General features: G+C 37.8%; 1 protein-coding gene across 7 annotated transcripts in view; it reads left to right on the top strand.

Annotated features, from left to right (window-relative positions):
• Exoc6b (exocyst complex component 6B) overlaps positions 1-26,089 on the top strand; it is a 459,484-nt gene that overhangs the window by 161,416 nt on the left and 271,979 nt on the right. For all 7 annotated transcript variants that reach the window (XM_085690547.2, XM_048416402.3, XM_085690545.2 and 4 more), the window contains exons 7-8: positions 6,064-6,240; positions 25,271-25,339. In XM_085690547.2, coding sequence (XP_085546673.2) covers positions 6,064-6,240; positions 25,271-25,339 — 246 coding nt within the window. The remainder of the gene's footprint in view (positions 1-6,063; positions 6,241-25,270; positions 25,340-26,089) is intronic.

Here is a 26,089-nt window from a genome sequence, read left to right as displayed (position 1 = left end):
TTTATATAAAGACAAAGGTGCCAAAGCATTATATTCACACTTTCCTTCAGACTGATGAATATCCTTTGTGATGAATGGATCCTTACAAAGATGGCCTTAGATATGACACAAATCACACACTTCTGTGCATAGTCCACAAAAGTAGTTTTTTATGATCACCTCGCAACACTTTTTTATCTTTTTTAATAACTGTTCTTTTTTTCCTCTCTCTTTTGTTTCAGTATGACATTGGAGATGCCAAAGGAAGCTAGTGTCTAGATGAAGTCCTGAGAGGGCAGAGAACTCTCTCAGATAGAACCTGCAGCTGCTCTGCAGTCCTTTTCATGGTTGTACTGGAGTCCTTCTATCTTGACTCCTCTGTTTCTTTGTGTTATAGACATCAAATAGGCTAACAATTATCTTTCTTTGAAGGAATGAGGGAATTGAGATGAGATTGATCACTCAGCAATAAGATCCAGTGAATTGGGAATAAAGGTTAGAAGTGAAAAGAGAACATATGACTCAGTGTAAGTACTAGTTTTAGGGGTATCTGGATCCTTAATCTGTGAGACTTTGTGAAAAGCTTTGTGGAACCAGTAGCACATTGGGGACAACTGTTTCTTTCCTGAATGGGAGTTGCCTCACATATAGGTTGCGTTTTGTGAATGCCAGTCTCTTTTCTAAAGTGTTAGAAAAGCCCCAGGGTTGGAAGTTGGAGATGTCCTGAGTCCCTGAGGTTATGTTCTGTTTCTTCTGGGTTTGTAAGTCCAGGTTGCTGATAAAGCCAGAATGAGAGAGGAAACCTAGAGGATCTGTAGCAGTGCTGTATACATGCTTTGTGCTTACTAAGCTTGTATTGATGTTTGAGTTCTGATGTGTATCAGCAGTAGGTGCTCCAGTGACTGTGCATCTGAACGTGGCTAGGTCTCTGCTTCCACAGTAGACAGTGATGTAGGTTCCTGTCATTTTCAGAGGAAGGAATTTGCGGTATTTTGTTTTGATGCAATTCAAGCTCTTTTCTATGCACTATTTTGGTTGGTCTTGCTGACACTCCTATGTATATTTGTTTGTTAGTTTATCATAGATGAGATTATTGCAGAGAAGCAAAGCAAACTCACCTTGGTTATGGAATCAGTAAATTTCAAGGTTTTGAAGTAAAGACCTTTTATTCCACAAATCTTAAAAAGCATTTTCATTTATTACTCAGCCTTTGTGTAGTAATTATAAGAAGTCTCCAGCTTCTAAGATTGAAGCTCCTTCTTTCAATTAGTTTCTAAGGGTCATGTGTGTATGTTCTAAACCACTAGAGGTCAGTGTTGTGTTGATAAACAGAGGTGTCTTTGAGTCTTGTGTTTTGAACTCTGAATCTTATTGATAGATGTCTTGGGAGCTGGGACTAGCATTCCACAATAAATTTTTACTTAATGGTGTGTATAGGATGCTTCGTAGGCTTTCTGACAGTTGACAGTGTTAATAGTCATGTCCTAGGTTCACAGTTCATATTAGGTTAATGCTTGTGGCTATGTGCACAACATCTACCTCTTTCTAGGAAATCTTTAATTTTAGGGGCCAGATCCCATTCTCACACAGACTCCATTTATTAATGACTGCACTACTGTACTAAACTTGTATCTCAGTTTAGTCTATGTATGTTAGGTGTCTAGATTAGGGATTCCTACAATGGCAATTCTTACTATGAAAATAGACATTTCTTAATTTTAAATTGTGTTTTCATGCCATTTTCACCTGAATGTCCAGCAGGCTTACGGTCTTCATCTTAGTGATTCTTTGCTTAGTCTATGATTTTCATGGTCTCTGTTCTGGAGGTTGCTCCACTATCTAGCCATTAAGTCCAGAATACTTTGAATTATTCCCATTTCTTTTCCTTTCGTGTTCAACAAGCAGGTCAGCAAATCAATTGTCTGCTGCTACCATACTTCAGTTCTCATCATTGTTGTTTGGGTTGTTAGAATGATCTACATTGCTTTTCCTGCATTTAGTCTAGTTCCCCACAATTGACTGCCCCCTGTACCTAGATGACTTGTCTGGATTGTAAAGCTGACCTTCTAATTTTCTGTTAATACTCCTTCACTGTTTCTCCCTTGCTTCTTTAGCATTGAAATTGCTTCACGCAGCATCCAATATGCATTCCATACATGTTTTATTGAAAGCAGAAATACAGAAAGTACCATTTGAGTTATATATAAGGGACACTGCTTTCTTTTTTCTTCCTTCCTTCCCTCCTTCCCTCCTTCCCCCTCTCCCTTCCTCCTCCACTCTCTCCTCTCTTTCTGTTCTTGTTCTCCTTTTTTATTTGTATTTTTTTTAAAGACTGGAACTTATGTATCCTAGCTTAGCCTTGAACTTACTATGGTCCTCTAACTTTCATCTTCTAAGTGCTGGATTTACAGGTATACACTATCATGCCTGGCTATAGAAGGCTTTTTATAGGAAAAATTTGTTTTGGTTTTGGATAAAATGTTGAATTTAGTCATATTATCAGGTAGAGAAATAATGTGAGTATAAAAGTGGAAATGTCCCTAGTGTCTTACTTAGAATGCGGTTCGACCTAAGTGGTAGAGACTAGTGATATTTCTATTATGTGGAATGTAAGTAATTGGTTTTGGAGCTTGAACTTGTACTTCTATGCTCTTTACTTCTAATTTGCATATACAGTGAAAAAGAGCATTGGTTGGATAGTGGTGGAGGTGATGGGTTCCACCGTGTTGGAATCCAAGTGATATCAGAATATACTAACAATATAGGAAACGGGAGATGTGGCTGCTGGGTCTTGAAGTGAGAGAGTGAGAGAGAACAAGAGTTGAGGAATTCTCAAGGAAGAATAGATATGAGATGATAAAGGAAATATATATTACCAACCAAAAGAATCAGCAGGAAGAAAGCAAAGACACATTGGTGCTAACATCTCACTGATACTATGTGCTTTGTATTCCTTTCCTCATAGCCCAGGCTAATTCTCAGAAATTTGTTAGTTAGTGCTGCAACAGTTCTGAGTATAATTGTTCTTAGTAAAACTACTTGGCATGTTAGGAAAGAGCTCTGAATGTTCTGAGTGGAATTTTTCATAAACTTTAATGCCACATTTTCATGATGATCTCTGTTGTATTTATTTATATGGATATTTTGTCTACATCACCTCCTCCTAGTCTCATATTTTGAAAGATGGTGATTTGCATGGACATCTATAATGCTAATATCTGAGTATTTATGTGATTGTTCCACATGAAACTTTGTGTTTACATCTGGGCTACTTCTTGCATGGCAGGTTACCTATGATGGAACTTTTACAGATGTGGAGAAGCTGTGAACGCTTGAACCACAAGAACCAACACTGGGACTTTAGAATACAACACAAAAGCCTGTGACTTGTACTCACTAGCTCACTCACTACTTCAACATAGTCACTGGCACAGACTGCCTTTTATTCTGCTAAATAAACAGGAAAACCATAGGTCAACAACAGCCATAATAAAACCAAAAATAAAACTAAACAAACAAAAATAAAAATTACTGAAAAACCTAAAGTTACTTACTTAGGTTACTTCCTTTTTCAATTTGTATAGTTTCAGGTTTAATGTCAGTATCTAATGTGACTCCTCTGGATTGCTTCTGTGAAACTGGCAGTATTTTAATGTGAAAACACATTAATTTGCTTGGGATTTGATGTCAAGACATACTTATGGACAGCTTTAACTTCAGTGTTCTGAAAGAAGGTAGAGAAAGAAGCGAGCAAGTAGTCACTCTGCAATTGAAGATCTGCTCTTTGGAATAGAACTTCCATGGGAGTTCCCCATTTCTTATGCCTCCTGAGTCATTGCTCCTTGGTTTGTAGTCTGCAGTAGCTACAGTGTAGGAGGCTGTCTCATTGAAAGGTATAGAAAAAATGATGTACTTAGTGAGATCATGAATGCATTTCTTTTGTATAGGCATAAATTGTTTGTGGGTGTCTGTTCTAGGTTTGTTACTGAAGCCATGGATTTGGATGTAAGTGAACCCAGAATGTCTGGATAATATGCAGAGACAAGTTTGTGCATTGATTCAAATCTCTGGAATGTAGATTCTTTTCATTTTGTTTTGCCTGAAGCTAGCCCACGTAGTTCATGTTTTTCTGTCTTGTTATAGTTGTTTCATTTGACCAGTGCCTTAACTAACTTCTAATACTGAAGATTGCCCTGAATTCCTTAATCTCATGCAGATTTAGTGACACTTATTTTCTCATAAACTGATTTCTACTTGACATTAAGGAGGAATATATTGAATAGTTTATTGATTTTTAAGAAGTCACAAGATCAAATCTTGTAACTTGGCATGGTACGGAAAAACAAAGTTCCATGGAATGTTTCTGGAACATTCTGAGTTTAAACAAATTATCAAAGTTTCTTAAGAACAGTCATTTCCAGATTCTTTCTTTCCTTTTCTTTTCTTCTTTCATGTGTGTGATATATAAGCATGTTTACATATGCCTGTGGAGGCCCTGCATTGGCGTTGGGCTTTTTCCTTGATTACTCCCCACTGTGTATGTTGAGTCTGAGTTTCTCACTTGAACCTAGAGCTTGCTGACTTGCCCAATCTCGTTGCTTGAGGGATCTCCTGTCTCTACCTCTCAAGGATATTCAACATGCCTTGTATCTGTTGATATGGCCGCAAAACCCTTATTTTGGAAAACATTTGCCCTGCTCTTGGGCTGTTGGTATAGTGAAGGATGAATGGTTGGAACTTTGGAGATCATACTTTGAGCTTCTCTACTTCTTTACTTTGAGGGAGGGCCTGCTTTTGATCCTGGCCACCCGACTATAATACACCTGAAATAACCATCCAGAAATTATATTCTGGTTGGCCCATTATCTCTAGCATCTTATTGGCTAACTCTCATATCTTAATTTAACCCATTTCTATTAATCGGTATCACCACGAGGTCATGGCTTACCGGGAAAGATTTAGCATGTCTGACCTGGCATCTCCATGGCAGCTCTCTCTGACCCTGCTTTCTTCCTCCCAGAATTCAGTTCTGTCTTTTCCACCTACCTAAGTTCTGCCCTATCACCAGGCCCAAAGCAGTTTTTTTATTAACCAATGAAAGCAACACAAATACAGAAGGACCTCCTACACCAAGCTTTTCCTAATTTCTCATTGGTATTTTGACTCGGAACAAACCTTTTGTCTTACAGCCTCAATTTTCTGAGAGTGGCTAAGGTCACTTGTAGCTATACTGTGTAGTTAGAGGTTTTATTGTTAACTCTGGATGGGACATTCTCTTTCTATTTGATTCTATTTAAAACATACTGTCATTTTACTTAATTTTGTTAAGTTGAGGGTTTACTTTAATTCTGAAGAGGAAATCTTTTAAAGCCTCCCTCCATAGGCTGCATTTACAAGTTCAGAATACTTCCTCAGAAAATATCAATTTAAGATAATTTATCCTCTTGATTATATTTTACTGGTTTTATATTAAAATAACTTAAAAAAAACTTTCCCCCTACTTAAATTTATCACAGCTAATTCCAAGTTACTGTTCCATCTTGTACTATCATTTCTCAGTATTGCCTTATCTATGTAAGAGATAACCACTAGACATTTGTACCACATTTTTGGCTATGCAAATGAAAGTGGGTTGTAGAGTTGTTATTGGTTGTTTAGCCAATACTTAAAAAGGCCTATGATAATAGCACCAAATTGTCTTTTTTTTTCTGTGTTGACTTTGAAAAATAGATTAATACAAGATAACATCAGGTCAAAGGGGTGTACATTAAATTGAATTTGGAGATTCAAACCTGGAATCCCAGTACGTTGGAGGAGGAGACAGGAGGATTAGGATTCAAGGCATCCTCTGTGCCATAGCAAATTTGAAGCCAGCCTGGCTGCACAAGACCCTGTTTCAAACAACAACATGTATGCATTACTATGTTTAATTGTACATTTTAGTATACCTTTAAGTCTAAATGTTTAGATGTTAAGAAATCTTGTTTTTTCCTACAAGATAATGTTTTGTTCAAAATAAGTTCATTGGAGTCTCGGTTTTTTTTTCTTTGTTTCATTATTTCCTGTATTTTCCTTTTATCCTAGGCCCAACAGCAACGAAACCTGGATAACATTGTCCTGCAGCAGCCTAGAATAGGTAGCAGGAGAAAATCTAAGAAAGATGTGTGTACAATCTTTGACGCAGAGATGGAGAGCACAAGCCCGAAGTCTGAACAGGACTCAGGGATTCTGGACGTTGAAGATGAAGAAGATGATGAAGAGGTAAGTAATCTTCAAGTTGTGGAAATGAGGTAGTTTTTCAGTTCAGTATTTTATGTCTGAAATGTGCTTATTCACATAATAGCTGTGTGACTTTTAGAACATTAGCTGCAGCCTTAAAGTTAATTGAGCCCAGACTTAAAGAAATTGAAGCTGCACAAAGGTATTTTTTTTAGGTTTCTTTTTTTTTTCCATTCAAAATTTACACTTCCTCCCCTCCTCCCCTTTCCCTTCTCCTCCCCTACTCACCTTTCTCCCTCTCCCTCCCTCCTTAAGAGAGGGCAGGGAACCCTGCCCTGTGGGAAGTTCAAGGCCCTCCCCCCTCCACTCAGGTCTGGGAAGATGTGCATCCAAATAGACTAGGATCCCAAAAAGCCAGTACATGCAGTAGAAACAGATCCTAGTGCCATTATTGATGGCTTTTCAGCCCGCCCCCATTGGCAGCCACATTCAGAGAGTCCGGTTTGATCACATGCTCGTTCAGTTCCTGTTCAGCTGGATTTGGTGAGCTTCCATTAGATCAGGCACACTGTCTCAGTGGGTGGACCAACCCCTCGCGGTCCTCTCTTTCATGCTCGTCTTCTCCCTCCTTCTGCTCTTCTACTGGACCTTGGGGGCTCAGTCCATTGGTCTTATGAGGGTCTCTGTCTCTATCCCCATTCGTCGCCAGATGAAGATTCTATGGTGATAATCATCAGTGTGATAGTGGGGCAAGGCCAGTTCAGGAACCCTTTCCTCTGCTGCCCAAGGACCTAGCTGGGAACATCTCTGTGGACACCTGGGATCCCCTCTAGAGCCAAGTCTCTTGCCAACCTTAAAATGGCTCCCTTAATGTAGATATCTTCTTCCTTGCTCCTATATCCTCCCTTCCTCCATCTCCACCATCCCACTCCCCCAAGCTCTCCCCAGTCTTTTCCTTCTCCCTTCTCACTCCCCCTCTCCCCTTCCCCTACCCCCACCCCCATGCTCCCAACTTTTGCCCTGAGATCTTGTTTGCTTCCAATTTCCAGGAGGATCTATATATGTGTTTCTTTGGGTTCACCTTGTTATTTGGCTTCTCAAGTTTTGTGAACTATTGGCTTAATGTCTTTTGTTTATGGCTAGAGTCCACTAATGAGTGACTGCATACCATATTCATCTTTTTGGGTCGGGGTTACCTCACTCAGGATAGTGTTTTCTATTTCCATCCATTTGCATGCAAAATTCAAGATGTCATTGTTTTTTTTTTTTACCGCTGAGTAGTACTCCAATGTAAAAATGGCAATTCTACCAAAGACAATCTATAAATTCAATGCAATCCCCATCAAAATCCCAACAAAATTCTTCACAGACCTTGAGAGAACAATAATAAACTTTATATGGAAAAACAAAAAACCCAGGTTAGTCAAAGCAATTCTATATAATAAAGGAACTTCCGGAGGCATTACCATCCCTGACTTCAAACTCTATTACAGAGTTATAGTAATGAAAACAGCTTGGTATTGGCATAAAAACAGAGACGTTGTCCAATGGAATCGAATCGAAGACCCGGATATTAACCCCACAAACCTATGAACACCTGATTTTCGACAAAGGACCTAAAATCATACAATGGAAGAAAGAAAGCATCTTAAACAAATGGTGCTGGCATAACTGGATGTCAACCTGTAGAAGAATGAAAATGGATCCTTATCTATCACCATGCACAAAACTCAAGTCCAAATGGATTAAAGACCTCAATATAAATCTGACCACACTGAACCTGATAGAAGAGAAAGTGGGAAGTAGTCTACAACACATGGGCACAGGAGACCACTCCCTATATAGAATGCTAGTAGCACAGACAATAAAAGCAACAATGAATAAATGGGACCTCCTGAAACTGAGAAGCTTCTGTAAAGCAAAGGACACTGTCATTAAACAAAAAGGCAACCTACTGATTGGGAAATGATAACATTCTTTATGGCATTTTTGTAGAAGTCTTTTCTATACTTTTTCTATACATTGTTCATACTCAGCCCCTCATTATCCTAGTTTGTTTGCTAACACCCTTCATTGGTGCCTTATTTTTCCAAACAGGTCTCCTGGTAATTTTCATCTTACCTATATGTGTATGTTTTAACGTCTGGGTTTTACATCTGAGAGAAAACATGCAGTGTGTGTGTGTGTGTGTGTGTGTACGTACATACATATATGTACACATACATATATTTTTGCATGTATGTATATTTGTGTGTGTATGTATATATGTATGTATGTCCTAAATACAAACACCAATCTAACCCAGATTAGATTTTGTTTGTTTGTATAGTGATTGGAAATATGAACTCTGGTGTCAGACTATTCAAGTCCTGGTCCAGTTTCATTTCACTTAAAAGTCTCAACAGTTGTTTTATCATCCATTCTGAAGTGGCCCATGCACAAGGAACACTCAACCTGTGCTCAGTGCCTGTGTGTCTCTTTTCCATTATTTCTCTAGGTAAAACAGGGACACTCTGTATTCAACGCCGCTGTCCTCTCTTACACCATCCTGTCTTTTTTTGCTCTGCTTTCATCTCTGAACTGTTCAAGAATATGTCACTCTCTAGCTTTGTAATCTTAGGGAATAATTAGTATGTTAATCTGTCAAATAAAGGTAGTTGTTTCTAGTCTGTAGAGGTATATAAGTATGTGATGCATAAAAATTAGTCAGCAAATGCTAGCTTTTGTTCTGTTTTCATTACTTTTTCTTGCTGGTTCCTATTGTGCTTCACCATTATTATTCCTTATATACTTAAAAAATCAAGTTGGTCTGTTTAAGCTGTTTTGAATGTAAAAATTAATAGCTAAGTCATCTACAAAATATTAGTGTTGAAGTTTGAATGTCTCAGGGACTATCTCACAAATGCACAGGAATGCCGCCTATAGCCCTATCAAGGATGATGAGTTAGTCTCAAGTGTTTCAGTGGTTCAGAGTGCTTGCAGTTCTTGCAAAGCCTGAATTTGGCTACCAGCATCCACATACAGTGGAGGTTCAGAGTGGGGTGGGGTGGTTAGCTTGTTACTGCTGACTCTAATTACAGCTCTTACACATGGGTAAAAAGGGTTACCTCAACCCTTTTTAATATTTTCAGTATTGATTAATGGAGTGAAATTTGCACTGTGGCTCATGGGAACAGAAACTAGTCACAATCTGTACTCTAAGAGAATATATACCCAGAAGAAATGACTGTAGGGTAAAAGCAGAGAATGAAGTAGATACCTAGTTCTGATACATCAGCTGTCATTCTTCTGTGTAGGAGCCAGTCTTTATTACTAATCCTCTGGCATTCCCAAGGTCATACTTTTGAATCTGTGTGCTATGTTCCTTTGCTTTAGCCCGCGAGGTTCAGAAAGAATGAAGAAGGTGGGGGGTGGGGGATGAAATAAGTTGGCAGGAGCCTCATTGTGAAAGTATTAAAAGAATGTACTAGGAAGGTAATATTCTAAAATGACCCCACATCCCTGTCAGACACCAGTCCACATTAGAGATTTGCTGATTGAGCTCTTAGAAGAAGAATTCAGCACTTCACTGTCTAATGGCATCCTATCTTAAAAAAAAAACCCTCCCTACCTTATATTTATTTACTTCTCAGTTTGAATCTTCTTCAAGTGCACATTCTTAATCTCAAACCTCATGTAGAGAATTATTTGTTTAGATGTCTCCAAACTGACTTCTTGGCATAGTTCTTGCATGTTGTGAATAAATTCTTCAGATAAGGTCTTTCATGACCTACTGTGACGTTCTGACCTTCATTCTTGTCGTTCTTCAGCAGACCTCATTGAGAGCAGCATAGTTTTTGAAGTAACTTTGAATCTAAGAGCAGGGTGGCTGTGGCATCTTACAGGGCAAATTCTTACTCTATTTTTGGTCATATATTGTTTTGAGAATTTGATTCACTTAGAATCTTTTCCTAGGAAGATGTGTTTATTCATGTGAGAAAGTATGTTCAAGGATTTAGGAAGTTCCTTTGACCCCAGGCATCAAGTTAAGAACCCTTATTGTAGAATAGCTCTACTTGAACTTATGTGTACTTAGAACTCTCCTGGGAATCATATTAAGATGCAGGTAGTAATGAGTCTGGGAGAGCCTGTATTCTTACCATGGTTCTATGCGAAGCTGTTGTCTTTGGGCTCTGGACATGCTTTGAATTATAAGGCTGGAGAGAACCCCAAGGAAGTTTTTAAAGTACTGAGAAGTGCTTGAATTTTGTTTTGACTTTTCTATTAAAATGTTTTAATATTTTTGTGGCAATAAATTTAGTATTTAGCCATGCTGTATGCTTATATCTGCAATCTCAACATTTGGGAGATGAAGACATGGTAGATCAGGAATTCAAGGCAAACTTTAGCTATATAGTGAATTTGAAGCCAGCCTATGCTACAGGTAGCTTTATCCAACAAAACCAAACCAAACCAAACCAAACCAAACCGAACCAAACCGAACCGAACCGAACCAAACCAAACCAAACCAAACCAAAAGAAACCCAAAAAACAAAATCCTAACTAACCAACTGAAATGACCAAACAAAAAAGAGTAAATAAATGCACCAAATGGAAAAAAGGAAAATAACATAAAATATCAATGGGCTTAAAAGAGAAATATATTTTACCTTTTAAAACTCTATAACTTATAACACACTATGAAGATTTTAAAAAAACATTATATAGTTCTAATTTAATAAGTTTATGTATTTTTCTTGTGTGTGTTAGTGTATGTGTGTGTGTGTGTGTGCATGCATATGTATGTGTGTACATATGAAGCCAGAAGTTGCCAATGCATGCCTTTTTTAGCTGCTTCCATCTAATTGTGGAAACAGTCTCTTGAGTGATCATTTATTCTGCTTTAGTTAGGCTGGCTAACCAATAAGCCCCAGGGATCCTTTTGTCTCTGCCTCCCCATCACTAAGAGTATAGGCATTCATTACTTTAGTACTTTAATGACAGAGCCATCTCCCCAAGCTCTTTCCTATGCTTTTACTGAACATGTGTTTAATATATTTTTTGTGAGTAATGACAACTTAAGGTATTTACTATACCTTTGCCTAATGGTGTCTAATTAGAAATTATGGAATAAGTTTAGTAGGAAAACTCAAACACCTACAACATAGCTGTTCATATATGAAGCAGATAGTTAAATTTTTAAAGTTAATTTTCTGAAGATGATAAAAGCTGGATAGTTTGGGAAAGTGAAGAATGAAGCCTCAATTTGTCATTGTGAATGAAAACCGATATTCTTGACTAAACCAGCTTATGTAGTCAGTCTCACTCTTCCCAGTTTATTGATCTGTGATGGAATTAGCCTATTATGACTGAGCAGGGTTGCAAAGAAAAGTATTTCCTAGTAACACTTCTTTGTGTGTGTTTTAATATTTTGGTGAAGCTAATTAATGGATAATTATCAAAATGTATTTTATTTAGCCAGTCATATCTGATATTTAACCATTTTTTAAAAATGGAATACTTTTAGTTAAATTGATTTTTGTGGAAATCTGTGATGTAGAGAGATTGCTTTGAACCTTCTATAGACTATGATATATACGTGGATATTAATTCTTCTCTAAATACCCATATGAAACTTTTTTTAAAGATTGAGAATGTCTTTATAATCCTAGATATACTAGTAATACCATTATGGGATCACTTGAACATAAAACATGATGAAGCTTGAAGCTGATATCATACCTATGCAGAGGTCCACAATGTGTCTCCTGAGAATAGGGCTGCTGTGAGCACAACAGTAACTTATGACAATATAATTATATGCTTTAAAAATAAAGCTGAACTGTAAGTTGATATTCTTCTTGATAACTTGTATTTGCTTGAACCACAAGACTTTTCTGAATTAGGGAAGCAGTGAGTATGCAATAGCTTGAAAGAGCAAGGTCTAGGATTTCCTTTTTTTCCAGGTTCTCAGTGCTTCAGCAATCTCAGAATGATTTCTTATTGCCACACATATGGGACATATTCCATATTCTAGTTTGTAGCTCTTGTCTTTTGTTCATAAACTATTAAGGATCAGGGTTACCATGACATCCGTACCAATGGGGGTAAACCAACCAGAATAGAATACAGGTTAAATTAATGTTGTCTGAGTGGTTTAAGTGTTTTCAGTGGTTAGCTCTTGCAATATCCTACATTCCCTCCACCCCTCAGCCCAAAGTTCAGAGTTAGCAAAAAGAAACTGCAAATTTGCTTACAAACATTCAGTGAGAACCCTTAGGGATATTCTGATTGTGGTGAGATGGTGTGGGTGTTAACACATGAATGCACTGAGCAATGACAACCAGACATTAACTTTTCCAGTCCTGGAGGACAGAAGTCAAAGATGAAGTTTCAGTAGGTGCTTCTCCTGAGGCCTCTTTCTAACTTTTAGAAGCTCTTGAGTTGTGTCCTCACATTGCTTTTCTTTTTGTAGACTTGTTCCCATGTCTCTTGCTCTTTTCATAAGGATAGCACTGTGACTCCCTAAACCTAATTTGCCTCTTAAAAGCTCTGTCTCCAAATATTCTTATTGGGAAATAGATCTTCAACATGGTGATTTGGGGAGACACACAGTTAAATTTTTAATACAGCTCCACTGCAAAGTGTACAACTACATATCTAGGAAGTATAAGTCCTATTAGCTTTGTGCTTTTTATACAGAAAAATTATATAAATTTATTCTTTTTTTCTTCTTTTAAAAATAATGATACTTTACTGGGTAGTGCTGCTTTTAATCCCAGCGCTTGAGAGACAGAGGCAGGTAGATCTCTCTGAGTCCAAGGCCAGCCAGATCTACAGAGCAAGTTCCAGGACAGCTAGGACTGTTAACACAGAGGAACCAGTCTCCAAAAAACAATAATAATGATAATAATGATGATGATGGTGATGGTACTTCAGTGTTAACAGGTTTATTGTAAATACACAATTGAGAGGAAGGTTGCAGAAAATAGGCATCATTTGTCAGTCAGTTAGAGTGAAATATGGGACACTTAATGTTCAGATCAGCAGCCATGAACTAGTTCTTGGCCTACACAGAGCTTAAAAAAGTTTAAATTAATAGCTGTGTTAACTCACTATTGACAAAATATCTTGATAAACAGTTTATAAGGATGCATGCAGTTTATTATTTTGGGACCTGTGGCATGGTAGTACTTAATAGGAGGTAACATATGATAGATCACATCAGCTCCTCATCAGAGAGAGGGAGCAAGAGGGAACGAGTTTAGATAGAGTGCACATAAATTCAAGGGGCCTGAGTCTTTAATATCTACTTCAGAGGCATGTCTCTAGTGACTAATATCCTTCTATGTCTCAAAGCCTAACTGCCATCTTCTAACAGTGCTATCGGCTGGTGCCTAAGTCTAAAAGAGCATACAGGTTTTTGATGAACATAAAAGATCTGTATCATATCAGTTGGCACATTTAAATTAAAAATTTAAAAAATGTTTTTATTGGGTTGGAGAGATGGCTCAGAAATTAAGAGCACCTGTTCTTAAAGACCATGGCAACCCAAATCTTTCTGTAGCTCTTATTCCAGATGATCTGATGCCCTCTTCTGGCTTCCTCAGGCACTGCGTGCATGTGTTGCACATTTACATATGCAGGCAAACACCTATGTACATAAAATAAAAATAAATACATCATTTAAAAGAATAATATTTTCGCTGGACAGTGGTGAGATCTTTAATCCCAGCCCTTGGGAGAAAGAGGCAGGAGAATCTCTGTGAGTTTGAGGACAGCCTGATCTACAGAGCAAGTTCTAGGGCTGCCAGAGCTGTTACACAGGGAAACCCTGTCTCCAACACAACAACAAACAAAATAAAACAGAATTTTTTTTCTTTGGAGAATTTCATAAATATATCTTGATCATATTATCTATCCCCCTACTCCTCTCAGATTATCCCCCATCTCTCTGTCTAGCCAACTTCATGTTTTTCTCTCTTAAACAAACAAATAACTTTAATCATGGAATATACTTCTGTTCCCTCCTCTTCATGTCTAAAATATACTATTCTACTTTTTGCAGATGAATCAGCTTAATTGTATAGATTTTTTTCTCTTAGAGTTTCAGACTGTTAGAGAAAGCACATGTGCATACTGATCACCTAAACCCTTCAGTTTCTAAAATGTGCTGCTTGTCTTCTCTCTGTTAAAGCATATTGAAAGAAGTGGGCATGTACATTATCTTCTTCTCCCTGAACTGAGCCATTCACTAGAAAATGAAAGGCTTTATTGCATTTGATATGTTTCTTGAGCACGACATTTCTTGCAGTACATTGACCATGTTCTTCAGCTTTGGACAGTAATGTCACTTAATAAGCCACTCACATGCAAATCCCCCATTTGTTTCAATCATGCCCTCCACAGATTATTTTTGCATTTTCCTTGTTTTTCAGTCCCACATTCCATTTAATTTTTATATAGGTTTATTCTGCCTAAAGGTATTTTAGGGTACTTATAGTCTTAGTAGTTTAAACTTTTGAGTATAAACCTGATTCAAAAGGCAAAATTACATGAGAGGATATATTGAGTGAAATCCTATCTCTATTCTTTGTCCACTTCTACATAGCCTTTACATTATCAACATTATTAGTTTGTCTATGTATTTTTAATTATTTCTAATGCTATGTAGCATAATACATAAAAATTATCTCATTTCAAAATGTAACCTGAAAATTACCCCATGCTGGTTCATGGAAACCATTCTCATTCTGTCTTTACTGTTGGATAGGAAGGGCTCCTTTTTGGATGTAGTTTAGTTCAGTTCAGTAAGTCAGTTCACAAATGGACACATAATAATTTCTAACATTTTCTTGTAAAAACTTTGTTTCAACTTTACACTTATTACATTAGGTATATTTTTAAAAAATAAAGCAACAACAGTACTGGCAAGGATGTGCTGTGGTGCATCTGTCAGTCAGAGACACTGGTGTGAAGATGTAAAATGGGGCGGTCATTGTAAAAGACACTTTGCACAATTATCCTGAAGTTGTCATACCATTACTGTCTGGTCTGGTGTCCTCCCTAAGGTGTGATTCTCCATACATCTATTTCCTGTTTACTTAATAGAGAATTTTAAAATCTTCTCATTTTTTTCTTATCTTAACAGGAAGAATGACATTTTGGTATGGTTTTTATTTTTAGCCCTGGAACTATGGATGATGGTTGACTTATTCCTGTCTTGCTCATTTTGACAATGATTTTCTATTTTTTATTATTAAATTTATTTTTTAAACAGTCTTTTTTCATTTAACATACCTATCCCATTTTCCACTCCCTCCTCTCATCCTGCTCCCCACAACTTACCTTGTACCTCAGCTCCCCATCCACTCCTCAGTGAGGGTAAGGCTTCTCAAAGGGGGGTCAGCAAAGTCTAAAACATCACTTTGAGGCAGCACAGGTCCTCCCTCTGTACCTAGGCTGAGCAAGTTATCCCTCCAAAAAGAATGGGCTCTAAAACACCAGTTCAAACACTAGGGATAAATCCTAATCCTACTGCCAGTGACCCCACAGACTGCGCACGCCACACAACTTACCCACATTCAGTGGGCCTAGTTCGGTCCTGTGCAGTTTTCCCTGCTATCAGTTCAGTGTTAGTGAGCTCTCACTAGCTCGGGTCAGCTGTTTCTGTGGGTATCCCCATAATGATCATGATCTCTTTGCTCATATTATTTGCTCCTCCGTCTCTTGGACTGGTCTTCAGGAACTCAACCCAGTGCTTTACTCTGGATCTCTGCATTTTCTTCCTTCAGTTGCTGGATGAAGGTTCCATGATAAAAATTAAGGTAGTCATCTATCTGGTTATAGGGGAAGGCAAGTTCAGGGACCCTCTCCACTATTGGGTAGGTTCTTATCTGGGGTCATTGTTGCAGATTCCTGGGAATTTTCCTGGTGTCAGGTTTCATGCTAGTCCCATAATGGCCCCCACAATCAAAATATCTCTTTCCTTGCTCTCCCTCTCTGTCCTTTCCCCCATCTCAACCAAACTGTGCTCTCATGTTCTTCTCCTCCCTCCCCTTCTCTCTTTTTCTTCTCCTTCTGCTATTAACCACATATTCCCAATTTTCTAAGGAGGTCTTGTCTAATTCTTCTTCCTGGGGGATTCATGTATGTCTCTTAGGGTTCTCCTTGTTACCTAGCTTCTCTGGGATCGTGGACTGGTTTTCTTGTGCTTTACATCTAATATCCACTTATGAGTGAATACATATCATGTTTGTCTTTCTGGGTCTGGGTTCCCTCGCTCAGGATGTTTTGTTCTAGTTCCATCCATTTGCATGCAAATTTCAACATGTCATTTTTTTTTTTACCACTTAGTAGTACTCCACTGTGTAAATGTAACTATGTAACTTTTTTTAAAATCCGTTCTTCGGTTGAGGGGCACCTAGTTTGTGCCCAGGTTCTGGCTATTACAAATAATGCTGCTAGGAACACAGTTGAGCAAATGTCCTTGTGATATGAGTGTATATGCCTAAAAGTGGTGTTGCTGGGTATTGAGGTAGATGGATTCCCAATTTTCTGAGAAACTGCTGTACTGATTTTCAAAGTGGCTGTAAAAGTTTGCACTCCCACCAGCAATGGAAGAATGTTCCCCTTACTCATGTCCTCCCCAGCATAAGCTGTCATCAGTGGTTTTGATCTTAGCTATTCTGACAGGTGTAAGATGGTATCTCAGAGTTGTTTTGATTTGTGTTTCCCTGATGGCTAAGGGTGTTGGAGCAGTTCCTTAAGTATCATTCAATCATTGGCAATTCTTCTGTTGAGAATTCTTTGTTTAGATCTGTACCCCATTTTTTGGATTGGATTATTTGGTATTTTGATGTAGTTTCTTGAGTTCTTTATATGTTTTAGAGATCAGCCCTCTGTCCGATATGGGATTAGTGAAGTTTTATTCCCATTCTGTAAGCTGCCATTTTGTCTTATTGACTGTGTCCTTTGCCTTACAGAAGCTTCTTAGTTTCAGGAGGTCCTATTTATTAATTATTGCGCTCAGTGTCTGTGCTACTGTTGTTGTATTTAGGAAGTGATCTCCTGTGCCCATGCGTTCAAGGCTGCTTTCCACTTTTTCTTCAATGAGGTTCAGTGTGGTTGTATTTATATTGAGGTCTTTGATTCATTTGGACTGTTGTTTTGTGCATCGGGATAGATAAGGATCTATTTGCATTCTTCTACATGTCAATGTTCAGTTATGCCAGCACCATTTGCTGAAGATGCTTCCTTTTTTCCAATGTATAATTTTAGCTTATTTGTCAAAATTAGGTGTTCATATTAATAACAGGGTTTTCAGTTAGATTTCATTGGTCTTTCGGTTTGTTTTTATGCCGATACCAAGCTGTTTTCATTACTATAGCTCTGTAGTAGAGCTTAAAGTCAGGGATTGTCATGCCTCCAGAGGTTTCTCTCTTGTACAGAATTGTTTTGACTATCCTGGATTTTTTGTTTTTCCATATGAAGAAATAGATCCATCGATGTCTGTGAAGACTTGTGTTGGGATTTTGATGGGGATTGTATTGAATCTTAGATTGCTTTTGGTAAGATTGCAGTTTTTATTATGTTGATCCTGCCTATCCAAGGACATGGGAGATCTCTCCATTTTCTGATATCTCCTTCAGTTTCTCTCTTCAAAGACTGAAAGTTCTTATCATACAGGTCTTTTATTTCTTTTATTAGCATTATCCCAAGTTATTTTATGTTGATTGTGGCAATTGTGAAGGGTGATGTTTCTCTGATTTTCTCTCAGTCCTTTTATCATTTGTATATAGGAGAACTCCTGATTTTTTGGAGTTGATTTTTGTATCCTGCCATGTTACTGAAGGTGTTTATCAGTTTTAAGCATTCCCTGGTAGAATTTTTGGGGTCACTTATATATACTATCATATCATCTGCAAGTAGCAATTTTTTTTTCTTTCCAGTTTGTATCCCCCCCCTTTTTTTTTTCGTATGTGGATGCTCTTGTATTTGGGGCATAGATATTCAGAATTGAAACTTCGTCTTTATGGATTTTTCTTGTGATTAGTGTGAAGTGTCCTTCTTCATCCCTTTTGATTGATTTTACTTTGAAGTCTGTTTTGTTCGATATTAGGATAGATATCCTTGCTTGTTTCTTAGTTTCATTTGATTGGAAAATCTTTTCCCAACCCTTTACTCTGAGATAATGTCTGTCTTTGAGATTGAGGTGTGTTTCTTGTATGCAGCAGAAGAATGGATTCTATTTTTGTATTCATTCTGTCAACATATGTCTTTTTATAGGTGAATTGAGTCCATTGATATTAAGATATATTAATAACCAGTGGTTGTTTATTTTCCTGTTATTTTTCGGTGGTAGTGTTTGTGTGTTTCCTTTCTTTTGGGTTTTCTGGTGTAAGATGTGAGATTTTCTTTGCCTGTGTTTTCATGAATGCAGCAAACTTACTTGGGTTGGAGTTTTCCTCCTAGTACTTTCTGTATGATTGAATTTATAGATAGGTATTGTTTAAATCTGGTTTTGTCATGAAATACCTTGTTTTCTCTGTCTATGGTGATGGAAAGTTTTGTTGGGTATAGTAGTCTGGGCTTGCATCTGTGGTATCTTCGTATCTGTAGCACATCCATCCAGGACCTTTCAGAGCTCACTTTCAGAGCTCTATTTGAGAAGTCGGGTGTAATTCTGGTGGATCTACTTTTATATGTTACGTGGCCTTTTTCCTTTGGAGTTGTTAATATTATTTTTTATTCTGAATGTTTAGTGTTTTGATTATTATATGGTGAGGAGTATTTTTTTTCTGGTCCAGTTTATTTGGTATTTGTCAGTTTCTTGTATCTTAATAAGAATATCCTTCTTTAGGTTGGGAAAGTTTTTCTCTATGATTTGTTGAATATATTTTCTGTGCCTTTGATCTGGATGGAGTTCTTCTCCTTCTTCTATCCCTGTTATTATAAGGTATAGTTTTTTCGTGGTATCCCAGATTTCCTGGATGTCTTATGTTAAGGATTTGTTGGATTTAACATTTTCATTGACTGATGGATCTATTTCTTCTATCATATTTTCAACTCCTGAGATTTTTTTCTTCCATCTCTTGTAATCTGTTGGTTATGCTTGTATCTGTAGTTTCTGTTCATTTACCCAGATTTTCTATTTCCAGAATTCTGTCCGTTTCTGTTTTCTTTGTTGACTCTATTTCAATTTTCAAGTCTTGAACTGTTTGCTTCACCTATTTGTTTTTTCCTGATTTTCTTGGCTTTCTTTAAGAGATTTCTTTCAATTTTTTTGTTTCTTTTCTTCCATTTCTTTAAGGGAATTTTTTCATTTCCTCGTTAAGGGTCTCTATCACCTTCATAAAGTTATATTTAAGGTGATTTCCTTCTGCTTCTTCTGGGTTAGGGTGTTCAGGTCTTTCTGTTGAAGAACCACTAGGTTCTGGTGGTGCCATATTGCCCTTTATGGTGTTGGATGTGTTCTTATGTTGCCATCTGCTCATCTCTTCTTCCAGTGGGTGCAGGTGGGACTTGTGTTTTATGGGGTCCATCTCCCTACAGTTGTTTAAGGTGGGATTTGTGGATTAGGTGGTTGTTCTTCCTCCAGGTGCAGGCAGGTTTGTGCATCTAGTGGACACTGATAGGGTTCTGGGGCTCCTTCAGATGTAGACAGAGCCAACGCTCTCTACATAGGCAGTCAGGGCCAAGGCTCTGATGGTCAAAGATGTGGTGGGGAATGGTTACACATGTGGGGAGGCTGCTCCAGGGTCTCTGGGATTTGGTGGGTGGGTGTGGGGCATGGGATGTCCCTTCCAGGGCTAGGGCTAGAGAGTAGAGCCCTCTAACCCGGAACCCAGACAATTACCTCTCCAGGGGCAGTCTGGTAACAGATGCCTACATTGACTTTTAGATTACAGAGTTGACCCATGAAAGTATAGTCTCTTTTTCTCTTTTATTGTTATGCCCTATCCTCTGTCCTCCCCTGCTTTCTGCTTTTTCCTCTTCTGGTTACTCAGTCTATGGTGTTTAGTCTCTCTTCATGAGATCTTATTTTCAAATGAATTCTATACTTCTTTTCTCTGAACTTGTGATGGCAAAGTAATTCAGAAAGCAGCCTGGTGAAAAATGTCTGCCAGGTATTTTTTGGCTTCCAAACATAATACGGGCAGCTTCAGTTGAATCTCTGAATACAGAAGCTGAGTCTCTCTAGCTAATCATTTATTGTTCACTCCCTGCAGAAAATGCATGGTACATTTTAATGACTTCAGATCCATCTAATGATTAGAAATGAACCACAATTTCTGCATTTATTTGCTAATACCAAGAAACTGCTTTGTATGAAGTGGCAATTACAAGGATTTTGAACGTGGAAAATGGCCCAGATAATGAGTAATAAACATACCTAAATTCCTGCAAGCCTCTATTATATTCTTTTTGTTCAAACTATTTTGTTCATCTATTTTGAAAGGTTTCTTAAGAGAAAAATAAATGAAGAATATGTACAAGGGTGAGTGAGAGCAAGTTTTGTGTATGTGTTTGTCCTCTATGGCAAATGTGTGAACAGCAAGACTGGAGTGGAGTAATGTTCTGTGTTTATAAGCAGTGTAGGAGACTCATCGTCTATTTGTTGCTTTGGGTGGAGGGAGGAAATTAACTCTCTCTGTGTTCAGTTTTTCTTGTATAAGAGTATGCTTATATAGCAACAAAAGAACATTTATCAGGTTAGATAAGTTTGTGTACAGATTTTTTTTTTGTTATTAGACAAGGTCTTGAAATATATTCTAGGCTGATTTCAAACCAAGGTCCTTCTGCCTGAGCCTCCTGGGCATGCTAGGATGTCAACCTTAGTGAGTCTTTTAAAACAAAGAAAGTAGACTCAGTCAGACTCTTTGAGTGAAGGGAAGTTTAGCACCTGCTTGTTGAAGCTGGAGTGGCATCACTTACTTTACATCAGGAATTTTCTTTTATGTGTGATAGTACCCCATTATGCTTGAGGAGATGAACCTCCATCACTCATTTTCCATTCTCAGAGACCCCCTTTTTCCTGAAGCAAAGTTTGTTAAATAAGATCGTGTTTAAATCAGATCCTGGTGTTTCTCAAAAATTTTTGTGATCAGAAATGTGAATTCTTTTCTTCCTAACTGTGAGATAGTCCAAGATTATTCTAAATCCTCAAATTTTCTTCAAGAAGTAGTGTCATATAGATATAAGGTCATTTTCAGGTGCTGTTTATCTCATCTATACATGTAGTTTTCTTAACCTGTATTCTCTTCTGTCCTTGAGTCACTTTTGTCCTTTACGAGTAGCTTGTGTGATGACTGCTGATGCACGTATCTTATGTAAATGCCGGTTAACAAATAGTCTATAGATGAAGATTGGACTGCTTTGGCTTGCCTGAAACTGTTACTGTCTTTGTGAATGTGAAATGGTAATAGCGTGCAACACTAACATCCCTTTTAATAGCTACCATTTGTTTTGTTAAAAAATGCTTGTGTTTCTTACTTTATATGATGTTCTCTAGGGCCACAAATTGTAACTGTACCATCTGAAATTTTACCAGCCATGGCTTCTTGAGAAAATCCTGAGTTTTTGGCTGATTGGAAGCATTCACTTTGCTCTTGGAACTGTTCAGACAATTAGGCAGTTGCTGTCCTTGGTGATGAAGTGATTTCATATGAATTCTTAACATTAGACACAAAGCAGGGATGTGCACTGTGTACTGTTTGTGGTCACTGCTGGTCTCTTCCTAGGTCTATTTGAACTTGTAGAAAAATACAGACTCCAGGGTCTTAATGCCTTGAGTTCCTGACTGCCAGGCAAAGGAAATATTTAACTATTTTAATCATGTTGTTGTAGCCCCAAAGCAAGCCCTTATAAGAGGAAATGACAGTGTTCCACCACAAAGTTATCTCTTATCAGTTCCAGTCTCTGTGGATAATGATTTGTCAAATTTGGACTTGTGTAAAATGCAAGGGCTCCATTGTTTACTTTGGAAAGGAAAAATTAGATGAAGCTGATAAAAGAGTCATGGCTTTTGTTAGGAGACAGAAACCATTAGAGACAGTCATTGTTAGCTTAGGAACGTGTACTTGGGCCCCTCCCTGAAGAAACCTAAGTCTGCTTGAGTCATATTTGCCATTTGAAGGGAGAGGAGGCAAAGGAGGGGAAGAAAATATGAAGCCTGCACTGCCAGAGCAGAATAAAGAACAGAATGTGGACCTTAAAGCAGACAGGTTGCTGCCAGTGTACCAGGGCAGCTGCTTTTGTCCCAGAGCCCTCCACCTCGTGTTTTTAAGATTTTAGAAACTACATTCCATCTTGCAGAAGGGTGACATTCCTTCACGCAGTGCTTGTTGCTTTTCTCCTCTTGCTTTCTGTAGATGTAAGTGATTCTTTTTCATTAGTAGAAGCAGAGAAAACACATCCAGCTCAAAGCAACATGAGTCAGTGCATACTTGTCATGCCTCTGTCCTCTCAGCACTCTCTGCTTCCTCACAGTGCTCACTCCTAGTGTGCTCTCAGAGGGGAGCAAGGGGGAAGAAGGGTTTCTAAATATTGGGCTGTTTGTGGAGGGAGAGAGAGTCGATGAGCTGGAGCCTCTTTTTGTTCCTTTAGTTTTTGCCGAGCACTTTTTGTGGTGCTTTCAAAGCAGACAGTAGTGCTTGTACTCAGGAGAATTTATCTGTATGTTAGGTTTGGGGCATAGAAATAGTAGATCTAATATCTATTCATCAGGACACTGTAAATAGTCAGATGATAGTCTTGCTGCCAATGACAGGAAAGAACTTTTTCACCTTTCAAGATACACGTTTTAGAAAACATTAGTGGAGATAGACCAATCCTAATCTATTAGCAACAAAATGCCTTTTCTGGTTGCTAAGGGGCTATAAACGTATTTGTCACAGCTCCCTAGGGAAATGCCCCTTACTATTGATGCTTATTCTGTAAGGATGGCTCTGACAAGTCAATGGGCCAAGGTTCAGTCTGAGGAACGGCTTTCAGTGGTTTCCTTTTTGAGTGAAACCACTCTGTGGTTTTGGCTCTGTGACAAAAGTGAACCCAAATAAATAAACTGTGTGAGGAACCTGTGAAACAAGGCTGTGGTTGAATTTGCTGGTCAAAATTAGGCAAGAAAAACTCTCTATACCTTTTATACATATCAGTAACCATAGTTATTCTAAATAAATAATTTCATTTTCTGTATAGATTCTTTTTTACTTTATACTATTTCCTTTGTCTTTTTCATGCGTATACATTGTTTTTTATGTAGTTTAAATACTATTTTAAATCTTTAATTTTTTTCTTTTGATGTTGTGTTTTATATAGCTTTAAACTCTTGTTTTCTGGCAAGATAAATTTCCTTAAACCTTTCATGCTGCCTTCATATGGAGGGGATTGGTCACTTGGCATAAGAGACCTCATGACACTGAGTCTTTTGGCTCCCATAGCAGCTATTTTGCCTGCACTCTTAAAGCTTAAATAGGGAAACCTAAAAGTTGCCTGGCAGAGTGAAACAAAAGGTAGAGTGCTGGGTGGTTCCAGCCAGGGAGTAGTGCAATATGATCTGTAGGTCAAAGGCCATTTTCATTATGAGAAGAGTCTTGGTTAGAGAATCTGTGCCCCGAAGAAGAGGTAGTGTTTACTTTATGAAAGAAAGGGAATCAGCACTGTAACCATGAGTCAGCCTAACTCAGCTTAGATGCATCCACGGTTTTTATGCTTGTGTTTTACATAGTTACCATCGTGACAGGAAAAACCAGCAAGATCTTTATTGTACTTTTATACTTTTCTTCTTTTTGTTTCATTTTGTTTAACGTGTATTTGCAGGTCCCCTTTTATTCTTTGATTTTGTGTATGACAAATGATAGTTTCCTTTCTCATGTAAGGAAATTTAGATCAAAGTTCATTCCTTGTCAAGTCACCTAGTGAATTCTTATTAGTTCTGAAAAGTGATTTCAGTTCTTACCTGATTTTTACTTTTTATTTTGATGTTTAAGTTTAGTCAATACATCATTCATTATTCACTAAATTATTATTACAATTATTCATTACTCATTAAAGTCTGTTGAGTAACTTCTTGGTTTGGCTTTTCCATTTCTCAACTCACTTTTAATACAGTGTACCCTCCTTTTGTATCAGTTTTGTATTTTGATGAAAAAGACAAGCACTTTAATACTCCCTTTAATAACTGTCTGGCCATTAAAAATCGTCATCTTGTATAGCACATTTGTCTTTAACCACTCAAACTTGGCTTTTATGTAATCTCTATGCATTTTAGAAGGTGACTCAGGTCACCAAAGTACAGCCCCATTTTTATACTTTCTCTGATGATCCTTGGCTCAGGGCTCAGTGTCTCTGAAGACAGTGAAAGCAGTTTCTCTTCTCATCTCTCTGGGACTGTGCCACTTGGACCCTATCAATACAGCTTGTGACTAGAATAACAACTAAGCTTTTGGGAGCATCCCCCCCCTTCTGTGTCTCTGTCTCTCACTCTGTCTCTCGATCTCTCTTTCTCTGTCTCTTTCTGTGTCTTTGTCTCTGTCTTTCTCTCTCTCTCTCTTTCTCTCTCTCTCTCTCTCTCTCTCTCTCTCTCTCTCTGATATTTTTGGACAGAATTTCATCTACCTAAAAATGACCATGAACTCTTGATGTTCCTGCCCCATTCCAAGTTTTAGAATTACATTACAGATATGTGTCTTGCTTGGGAATGTGACTTTTTTTTTTAAAGGTTTTCCTTTTTTATTTATACGCATGTATGTGTGTCTCTGTGTATGTATGCCACCTGTGTGTGAGTGTTCATGGAAGCTAGAAGAGGGTGTTGGATCTCTTGGAACTGAGATTACAAGTGATCGTGAGTTATATCTTGTGGTGCTGGAAACTGAACTCAGGTCCTCTGAAAGAGCAGCAAGCACTCTTAATTGCTGAGCCATCTCTGTAATCTGAGAACATTATTCTTATGTTTATTTTGAATTTTCCTCTTAGAATATAGAGCTGGCTTTGAAAGCAAACCACTGTTTGTGTAGTAAAAATAAAGTTAATACAGTTTTCCATTAATACTTGATATTAATGTATTGATATTTTTGTAATTGTATGCTTCTAGGTACCTGGGGCTCAAGACTTGGTGGATTTCTCTCCTGTATATCGGTGTCTGCACATATATTCTGTTCTGGTGAGTCCTTATATGACCTTCCTAATAAAGATATGTATTGAACCCAAAATTCTGATTTATTATTATTTTTAATTTGTTTTTAAGTAAATTTTGTTTGATGAGTATTAACTAATTCCTTCTGCTCTTGCTTGAATCTTGTTTATATTTGCCTTGTTTATATTTACTATATAGCTGATGATAGCTCAAACAGCTATCAGTAGATTGTAGGTTATAAGCAGAATAGTTACATGTATTCAGATTACTCTGTTTCTAAGTTGACATATTCAACCTAGAATAACTTGCTTTTTAGACATTAAAGTGTTTATGAAAATTATTTACATTTTTTTAAAATTCCTTTTCTATAAAACACTAGTAAAATAAATTTTTCAAAAGGACAATTCTATGATATTAATAGAGTCCTAGGAAGTGGTTGTGTCCCTACCGTGTCCATGTGCCTGCATACAGAACTATGGGCAGACAGACCCTGGTGGGTCCTGAGTACAGTGTTCGTATATTTGCATTTCTCTGAGTGGTGGTATAAAACTGTGCCTTTATTTTTTTTTCTTTTCCTAAATTTATTTATTTATTTGTTTATAAAAATTTCCACTTCCTCCCCTCCTCCCCATACCGTCCCATTCCCCCCACTCCCTCTCCCCCCCCCCTCCTCTTCCCTTTCCAGTCCTAAGAGCAGTCAGGGTTTCCTGCCCTGTGGGAAGTTCAAGTTCCTCCCCTCTCCCTCCAGGTCTAGGAAGGTGAGCATCCAACCAGACT

The sequence above is a fragment of the Myodes glareolus genome, chromosome 6 (genome assembly GCF_982192425.1).
Source record: "Myodes glareolus chromosome 6, mMyoGla1.1, whole genome shotgun sequence".
In the NCBI taxonomy this organism is placed as follows: Eukaryota; Metazoa; Chordata; class Mammalia; order Rodentia; family Cricetidae; genus Myodes; species Myodes glareolus.
The sequence above is the reverse complement of the archived record's forward strand: the minus strand, read 5'-3'. Positions and strand labels throughout refer to the sequence as shown.